This window comes from Anser brachyrhynchus (genome assembly GCF_964034855.1).
Source record: "Anser brachyrhynchus genome assembly, chromosome: Z".
Lineage (NCBI taxonomy): Eukaryota > Metazoa > Chordata > Aves > Anseriformes > Anatidae > Anser > Anser brachyrhynchus.
This window is the reverse complement of record NC_137697.1, coordinates 43,527,292-43,537,043: the sequence shown is the minus strand read 5'-3', so window position 1 is coordinate 43,537,043 and position 9,752 is coordinate 43,527,292. Positions and strand designations below refer to the sequence as shown.

General features: G+C 40.6%; 1 protein-coding gene across 3 annotated transcripts in view; it reads left to right on the top strand.

The window, feature by feature from the left end:
* The first annotated feature begins 18 nt into the window (after positions 1–18).
* The window catches only part of SPTLC1 (serine palmitoyltransferase long chain base subunit 1), a 33,386-nt gene continuing 23,652 nt past the window's right edge, over positions 19–9,752 (top strand). For 2 of the 3 annotated variants that reach the window (XM_080575135.1, XM_080575136.1), the window contains exons 1-3: positions 19–156; positions 1,392–1,499; positions 9,291–9,385. In XM_080575135.1, coding sequence (XP_080431261.1) covers positions 91–156; positions 1,392–1,499; positions 9,291–9,385 — 269 coding nt within the window. In that variant the 5' untranslated portion in view covers positions 19–90. The remainder of the gene's footprint in view (positions 157–1,391; positions 1,500–9,290; positions 9,386–9,752) is intronic. The other variant, XM_080575134.1, reaches the window with a different exon arrangement.

The following is a 9,752-nucleotide window of genomic DNA, read 5'->3' as shown; positions in this document are numbered from 1 at the left end:
CCCCCGGCCCCGCCCCCGCGCCGCGTCCCCGCCCCTGACGCCGCGGCGTAGGGCGCACCGGGCGGAAGCGGTCCGGCGGCGGCGGCGGCCATGTCGGCGGCGGTGGGCGTGGGGCAGCAGTGGGTGCTGGTGGAGATGGTGCAGGCCTTCTACGAGGTGCGGGGCGCGGGGGGACGGGGCGTGGAGGGGGCCGGGGACAGCCCCCAGCCCCTGGTGGGCTGGGAGGGACGCGGCGGGGTCCGCCTCGGCTGATCCGCGTTCGTCTCTGTTAAAAATATATGTAATATATAATACATACATATATGTGTGTGTGCAGGTGTGTGGTGTATATGTGTGTGCTGGTATATCTGTGTGTGTGCTTATCTGCTGATGCTAGCCTAGTGCCCCGAATTTAGGTTAATCGTAGCCCCTGAAAAACATAGTTTGTGTGGACTTTTGCTTTTTCTATACCATGTACTCTTCAGCTATCGAGATTACAGATGTATTCTTAAAGCTTATGGACTGAAAAGTACTCTACAAGTGGTAGTTTAATTTTTTTCACATGGACATGACATAGAACTCCGTCTTTGTGTTCAGTTTCCTTTCGTTTATGGGCGTTTGGTGCATTGTTTCACTTCATGTGCGTGTCAGAGCCCACCAGGAATTGTTGGTGGGTGGGAGCTTCTCCACTAGATGAAGATGGTGTGCAGTAACGTGCGTGCACTTTGCCTCTTATAAAAACAGTAGGCGTCCACGGTGTAGGCTGTGGCCTTGCTGAAATGGAGTAATCAAACCTGTCATTTAAACTAGATGCCAAGTAGTGATGCCATAACTCCACAAGGACCTTAAACTGGCTCTGCTGCTAGAGACAGCTGACCTTCCTCCGTCCCAGCATCCAAAGAAGCTAACACAAAAATGGGTGCTGTGGACCCGATTAGGTCTCTTTTTGTAAATAGTAGTAGCTGCTGTTGCTGGTAGGCTTTGAGTTTTAAGAACCTAGGGTGAAGTCGGCATGTATAGATGTAACAGAGCTCTTGGAAACTGTCTACTGTGAAAATCTTCTGCCCTCACAAACACTAGTGCAACCCTTAGGGCTTATCTGCAGTGCTTTTACTCAGTTTTACTCAGTGAGTATTCAGTTGATATGCATGTGTGGAACTGAAACTGCTTATCAGTTTAGACTGTGCCATTAAAGAGTAGAATAAGTCCATTCGTACTGGAGTTAACAGCTACATTTAGTAGTTGTGAAGCAGTACACTTTCATGTAAACGTAAGTTTTAGTGAAAATACGTTATCAGCTGATGATCAGCTTTGATTTTCTAAGAGCGTAACTGGTGGAGTCTAAATTGGCAAAATGTCAAACTGATTCAAATAGAACTCTGTTTAGACTTATTTTTGTGCTTTATTTTTAGGCTCCTGCTTACCATCTTATTTTGGAAGGAATTCTAATTCTGTGGATAATCAGACTTATTTTCTCCAAGACATACAAACTTCAAGAGCGATCTGATCTAACACCTAAGGTATGGCGGAAAAATATTTTTCTTTAGAGAAGCAGTTGATGGCTATTGATGCATTTGGCTGTGAACCACTCTGCTGTGAAATCACAAATAATCCAAGCTTTTCTTAGGATTTTAAAGGATAAGCTTACTTTTGAGCAATGAATTGCTTAAAAACTTCAGTTCTTGCTTTTAAAGTAAGCATCATGTTTGATAGTCTAAGAAATACTAAAAATCAAACAAAACAGATTGACGTGACCATGGGAAGACTGATGAGCTAAGAAAAAATGGCATTATCTCTACTCTAGGGATGGCTTTGTTTTAAAAATGGGCGCTATATTAAAACACTATAAGAGTACAAAGATTAGTAAAATAGTCTGTACATGTGGCATTTGTGAGTCGTAACTCTTAGAGTTGACAGTGTTAAGTGAGTTCCAGAGAACTTTGTAGTTTAGTGGCGATTTATTCCTTTACAATGTATTTTTCTCAAACAAAGCCATAATTCGTTGTATAGGCAGGAATTTCTTCCTGACTTGGAGGTGGAGTCAATCAGGAATGAGAGGAATTTGTTTTGGAGATATCCCTGGACTAGTTTGTCCAAGGCATGGTCTGCAGTTGGGCTTGCTGGTTATATTCAAAGGATGACTGGATGAGCTCTCTGAATGTGAAAACACTGAGGTGGATAAGGATTCATTCATTTTTCTTAGTTAAAGATGCATTATGGCGATGTATCACAGTGTTAAAACCAGCTTGTGTGTGTGAGGGGTTGATCTTAATGGTCTTAAGTCCTGTATAACCAGCAAGCTTAGACTGATATTCTTCATGAATAGTACAGATGATGGAAATTCCCTAGTGGTGGAGAATAAGGTTTATGAAACTGATTCTTGGGTATTTTTTCTCCTCGCTGCTGTCTGTATTATGTGCTTGCAGGGTTTTTGATCTTATTCTTCTTAAGGATATACGTTACATGTGAGCTTTGAAGTGTAGCGTCCTTCAGGATCGAGTGAACAGGATGCAAGGACTGTAGACATGAGCAAAACTGCAGGAAGTGTCTGCTTTATGGGAGTACTTATTAAGCTTAGAGTATTCTAAGGAACACTCCAGGATGTATTTATAAATAATATTGGAAGTGAGAAATGAATTGAGCAGGAATCAAGAAAGGCCCGATCAGTTCTGTGCATGGGAGGATTTGAACTGATTCTCATTGTTTGCTTTATTTGTTAAGACTAAAGAGGAGTGAATATGAAGGAGAGTGCAGCATGGTCGAGTATTGAGTGCTCAGATCATGTAGGAAGACATGCTGCAACTTCAAAGTAGTTTCTGATTGTCCATTCAGAAGCTGTTCATTCAGTAGAGTTTTTCTGCATTAGGTGGTTTTGATCTTTGGTATTTTAGAGAGTAACTTTTTTTTTTTTTTTTAGACAGTTCATTCTCCCTTCAGTTGATGGTGGGTAGAGGCTCTTTGCTCCTCTTGCACAATCGGTGACATGAGAAAGCTGAAATACATACTCTCCTTAACAGTGTAGGAATTACACATGGGTACCTGTGTGTGCACGTTGAATGTTATCAACCAGTCGCAGGTGATCATCTTCATTCACTGACAGGCCATTTTGCTGAAGCTGAGGTGTTAAGAAAGTGCTCAGATAAATCTGGAACAGTGCTATGCAGTGGGGAAAAATTATCTTTTTAAATGGGAGCAGTGAGCAACTGGGAGATGGCACATTGCGGTTTGTCTGCTGTAACTTAATGGGAGCAGGGATTGAGGAGGGGGTCAAACAGGGCAAACACTTTGGAATGGCGCATACTTAGTAACAATCCTGCTTCTGAAGGACAAAAGGAGTGATGGTCACTGGCAAGACAATGGGTTTTCTGAAGAACAGAGGTATGCTAATAAGCTCTTGTGGTGCTTCTCATGAGAGTCATACAAACTTTCCTGATCTTCAGAGGTAGAAAGGAATGTAAATGCTAGGGAAACAAACAAAACACTAAAATCATCAAAAATTGCATTGTACTGATGCTGGATATGTTACCTCAAGGTTGCAAAGCACAGTAGAAGAAAACTTGCAGTCTTCAGAGCTGCATTACAGCAAAGGGTTTGACTTGATGTTAGAGATTAACACTTCTAGCTTTTTGTCACCTGTATCTGGTATTTCCTGGGCAACCTGCACTGGGTGTGTCTGCTTAAGCAAGAAACTGGACCAGGTGACCTCCAGAGGTCCCTTCCAGTCTTAACCCTTCTGTGATTTTCATGACAAAAAGAATAGTGTAGGGGAGTGCTTTTTGGTCTGATGGTATGTTCAGGTTGTATAATACAGCTGTGAAAATAGCTCTTATTTTATGCAGGGGAATAGCTGGGAGAAGGAAGAAAAAAACCCCTTAATCTTCACTAAAAATCCTCATACAGTTGACACTGCTTTGTTTCATACAGTGTGGGATGAGCAGGTTTCTGTGTGTGTTGCACTACATGTAGTAACGTGCCAGCAGGGCAAGTGCTGATTTGCCCTCTGGTTTGATTCATGCAACAGTGTCCAGCCTCTGCCACACCAGGTAGAATGGCTTGGCTGTTTGGGTGCAGGCACTGGAGATAACCTGAGCTCCGCTGCCTGAGCTGAACTACCTTTATGTCAGCCAGTTATGTAATGATCCTTGGTGCTTCGCTGTGGCTTACTGCTGGGGATGCTGCCAGAGGAGGGCTGGCTCCACATGATAAATATTACCAAAGAATACCACTACTGTGCAGCCATCTAGCATGATCTGTCAGGACCAGTCTGTCCTGGGGAACCAGAAGTGGATGATATATTTTGCAACGTAGTGAACTTAGGAGTAATGCTTCTAAAACAGTGAAGAAATCCATCCGAAGGTGTCTTCAGGGTTTAGGCAGGTGTGTAGCAATAGTACTCCGAAACCTAGTAAAGGAATCACCTTTCAGACTGACTGACTGCCAACCTTTCATAACAGTGCTTGCAGGTATTCCTATTGGTTCTATACAACAATACTGAAACTCCTGAATCATCAACTAAAAAGGTGGAGAAATTCTCTGACTGTAACTTCTAGATAATTTGAGATCTCAAGAGGTACAAATAAATCTACAGCCAGACAGGGTGGTGGACATACAGATTCTTGTGGACTTTTCATCCAAAATAAAATGTATAGAAAAGCAGCAAAGTGCCATTGAGGCTGTGGGCTGAAGGAGATTGCATTCCGTCATTTAGCTACCAGCTTGCTTTCCAGCCAACAGCCATTTGTACAAAAGAAAGAAGCCACCCACATGCGGCTGTCTTTTGCTCTACAGTAAATGATACCGAGCTTCTCAATCTACTAAGTTCTGCTAAAGTTCTACTAAGAGCCACATCTTCTACTTGTGTATGTGAGGAATAGCCTTTTTTCTCTAGTTAAAGAACAGCAGTAGCATGACAACAGTTTTATTAGAGCAATATTAGTCAGGAGACTGGAAAGCTTCTTTCAGAGAAGAATGTTGGATGTGTGGCCGGGAAGTACTGTAGGCTGTGAAAGCTGTCTCTTGCACGTAGAGTTCAGGAATTGATCAGATGGTGTTGAACAGAGACGAGCAGATGCAGCAGCTTCTTGTAAAGGTTTCCAGTTCTTTTTAGCCAAAATTCCCTCTGTAGGTAAAGGCATTTACCAATTTATGGTGTGATTCTGTAAATACCAACAAATTCAAGACTTTTTTGAGGGCTGGTATGACTGCAAATAAAAAAATTGTTAATTTTTGCATATTGACACAGATACATGATTTATGCTGTTTCAAAACATCTTCATGAAGACAGCTCTCTACTAGCACAAGTAATTCCTATCTTTTTTTTTTTTTGAAAATGAGCATCAAAAAAAATAATTTGTTTAAATATAATATGGGTTGGATGTGTTTACACCAAAGTATTTCTCTTACCCAAGGTATCTGGTGTTTAAAAGTTAAAACCCACCAACACCACCACCAAATCAACCCAAAACATTGTATATATTTATATGTGTGTATATTTATCTAATATTTTAAATATTTATATAAATATTATACAATTGTTTAATTATTGTATTTAGTATAAAATATAAACATGTTTATATTTCCCCACAAAATATTCATAACAAATTTATTTTAGCATTTAAATTTTAACATAAAATGTGTACAGTTGTATAAATTAAAAATACCTACAAAGGGGAGGGAGGAAGAGCTGAGAGAAGAGTTCACTAATGTTACAGCCTGAGAGAGGAGAAATTGGTAGCTTTCTTTTTTTTCATCAAATGAGTGTTTTCAAGTACAGTGAACTGAAGAGAAATAAGTGAATTAAGTGTATATTGAGGATGTTACAGTGTGAATTAAAATTTGGTTTCTCCATATGCTTAAAAATAAATGTTTGTATTGGTCTGAAATTTAGTGTGAATTTAGAAGGTACAAGATAGAAGTTCTGAATGTGAGGTCACTGTATGGAAGCCTCATTCTGCTGCCATTTTGGTCAGAAGGCAGTGGTCACGTTTCGTGAAAAGTCAGCAGGAAAGGCCGGTGTACTGAGATAGGTGGTGAATGGAAGAAGGAAGAGGTATGGACGGGCCTATCTGCAGCATGGATCCCTTTTTTACATTGAAACTGGTACTCGTTTCAGTCACAGACATCTCCAATCCCCCACCATAATAAAGGAACTTTTACCACAGAAACTCTTGGTAAACTTATTCCTGTGCTAAACATATGTGAAAACAGAAGACATGAGGTAGGAAGATGCAGATGTTTGTTCCTATGTCTATCAGAAAACAAAATGACATAATGCAATGGGTGAGGAGAGGGAATGGGAGCTGGAATTAGTGAAGTGCTGTTGTGGAGAATGAGGATTAGTCTTCGCTTGTGTATGTATATCCGAGGGCTCTAAGGGAACTCGCAGATGAGGTTGCTAAGCCGCTGTCCATCATAGTTGAGAAGTTGCGGCAGTGTGGTAAAGCTACCACTGAGTGGAAGAGGGGGAACATAACCCCCATTTTTAACAAGGGAAAAAAGGAAGACCCAGGGAACTACAGGCCAGTCAGCCTCATCTCTGTGCCTGGCAAGATCATGGAGCAGATCTTCCTGGAAACTAGGCTAAGGCACATGGAAAAAAAGGAGGTGATTGGTGACAGCCAACATGGCTTCACTACGGGCGGATCATGCCTGACAAATCTGGTGGCCTTCTACTGTGGGGTTACAGCATTGGTGGGTAGGGGAAGAGCAACTGACATCATCTACCTGGACTTGGGCAAAGTATTTGATACTGTCCCCCGTAATATCCCTGTCTCAAATTGGAGAGATGTGGATTTGATGGATGGACCACTCGGTGGGTAAGGATTTATCTGGGTGGTCGCACCCAAAGAGTTGTGGCCGACAGCTCAATGTCCAGGTGGCGATCAGTGATGAGTGGTGTTCCTCAGGGGTTAGTATTGGAACCGGCACTGTTTAACGTCTTTGTTGGTGACATGGGCAGTGGGATGGAGTGCACCCTCAGCACGTTTGCTGATGACACCAAGCTGCATGGTGTGGTCAACATGCTGGAGGGAAGGGATGCCATTCAGAGGGACCTGGACAGGCTTGAGAGGTGGGGCTGTGCAAACCTCATGAGGTTCAACAAGGCCAAGTGCAAGGTCCTGCTTCTGGGTTGGGGCAATCCCAAGCACAAGTGCAGGCTGGGTGGTGAGAGGATTGAAAGCAGTTCTGAGTAGGAATTGAGGATGTCATTGGATGAAAAACTGAACATGAGGCAGCAGTGTAAGAATACAGAAGGACATAAGAAGGTCATGGACCTATTAGAATGAGTCCAGAGGAGGGCCATGAAGATAATCAAAGGGCTGGAGCACCTCTCCCATGACAGCAGGCTGAAGGAGTTGGGGTTGTTCAGCCTGAAGCAGGAAAGGTTGTGGACGGACTTTGTAGCGGCCTTCCAGTACTTCAAGGGGGCCTACAGGAGAACTGGGGAGGGACTCTTTGTCAGGGGGTGTGGTGACAGGATGAGCAGTAACAGTTTTAATGTCATACAGTTGACGTTGCTTTGTTTCCTACAGTGTGTTTTTGCAGTAGCATCAGCCAGTCTAGGTTGGGACTACTTTGTTGTGGCCTTCACCTTAGCTTTATATCCATGTTGCTTTTGCTAAACTAATTTTCATGCTGGCTCATTTTCTGAAGGATGCTATTGTCCACTTTCAGGACCACATCTGCTAACAAAAGGAACAGGAAAGTATTTATGTCTGGGAGAGGAATGTACTGCACCAGCTATGGGCTTACAGTGCTGTGGGTCAGCACATTTAGTGTTAAATTACATTTTGGATTTTTTAATAGCAATATGATATAGAGATGCATGTTACTATGTTTTGATCCAAGATCAGAATTTCAGTCTGTTTTAGATCAGCGGAGCTTAGCGTACAGAGTTAGGATCGTTGTTTCACTCGGAGGTTAACCGTAATTTAGGTACTACTTTTCCACCATTTTGGTACTATGATACATGTTAATCTTTATAGGGTATATCATCTGGTAATCTTCTACCATAGGGTTCTGAAGGTATTTGCTGAATCTTGTTGAGTGTGAGGTTTACAGTGAGCTACTAAATAGTTGTCAATAGTATTGATGGACAGCTTGATTTATTAATCGTCTGTCTCTGCTGCTTTGTTGTTTGTTTTTTTTTTTTAGTTGAAGCATTAAAATCTGCTGTTTGACATGTGTGTGAATGGCACTAGTACAAGGCGGATGAGTAAGCTCAGGATTAATGCTTAGCTCTTTCCTTAATACAGGAAGCAGCATTTCAGTAGATGTACAGGAACTGTGTGCAGGGCTCCGGTAATCTCTCCTGCAGTCACTAAAGAAACTGAGCACTTTTTCTGACATAAGTGTACCCACATCAAAATACTGAATATATTTAATTGTGTTACATGTGTTAATGGCATTTTACTTCCTTTAAAGCTTATGCCTCATGGGTAAAATTCCAGTAAGAAATCTAACATGAAAAGGTAAAATAAAAACGTATTTAAAGGACATCTGCAAAATATTAGAAATACGGATTACTATGCTCATATAAAAAGGTATCTATTCTGAAATACAGTGCCATTGAAATTTCCATTTGTGCTTTGCAGTAGACCTTTGTAGATCTCTTGGGTTATTCATTTATATTCTAGAAATAACTATAAACAAAATTATTCATTAGTAATGTCTAGAAGCAAAGTTATTCATTCGTTTAGTAAAAACTGAGTTTTTCTGTATTACTTAAAGCACTTTGAAAATGAGTGTGCTCTGGGTATTCTTCCATGGTTAGGTGGAGGATATGTGGTTTAGTAGTTGTTGCTGCCATTTCTTGAGTATTTGGCAGTTTGTATTCTCTACTGTGTCCTGCTTATGTTTGTATTATTTTGGCATCTTAATGCCACAGTTGCTTAAACGGCTCAGTTGAAGACTTGAGAATGTGAAGTGAGGCAATTTATATTCAATTATTATATAATTTGTGTTCAGTTACCCACTAGAGGAAGATTTGCAGAAATAGTAGATTGAGAGAAATAGTATTGATTAAAATATGGCAAGGGCATCAAGTTAGTATCTATTCTTTTTATTATGATATCATGAGATTTTTTTATGTATGGACACAATTGCGGTATCTTTCTTTACGTGCCCTTCTCCTTGAAGAATTCAGAGACCCGTAGTTGAACACACTGAGATAATACCAATCCCAACTGTCTCAGGAAGCTGATATGCAGGACGTGTCATTTCTCTTATAAGTATTATCAACTGTTTATTAGAGTACAATGACTTTTCCAATGGAAATCCTTTCTAAGTAATACTTTTTTTCTGTTCTTCAGGAAAAAGAAGAGTTGATTGAAGAATGGCAGCCAGAGCCACTTGTTCCTCCTGTACCAAAAGATCACCCAGCTCTCAACTACAACATTGTTTCAGGGTAAGTCTAATCAAAATAAATTTTTCTTTATTTCAACTCAAACACTTGATGTCCATATTGTTAAGCATATATCTAACAAAGAATTTCCATATTCCTAGAAGCTTATATAAATAATTTAATTTTTAGATGACAGAACAGGATTTACCAGTGAAGAGAAGGTCTTACTTTTGCAATATTATCAAGATTATTTTATATAAAAAAAAAAATCTTTCTCATTTTGAGTGTTTTAATCTAAGATTTTCTTTTTGTTTTATTTTTGTTTTTAATATTGAGGGGATACTTTTATCTTAGTCTTCATTCTTGGTCTGTATTTTTTTGTAGTATTGTATTTTTCCCAAATATTAATGTTTACCAACTTCTGATTAGG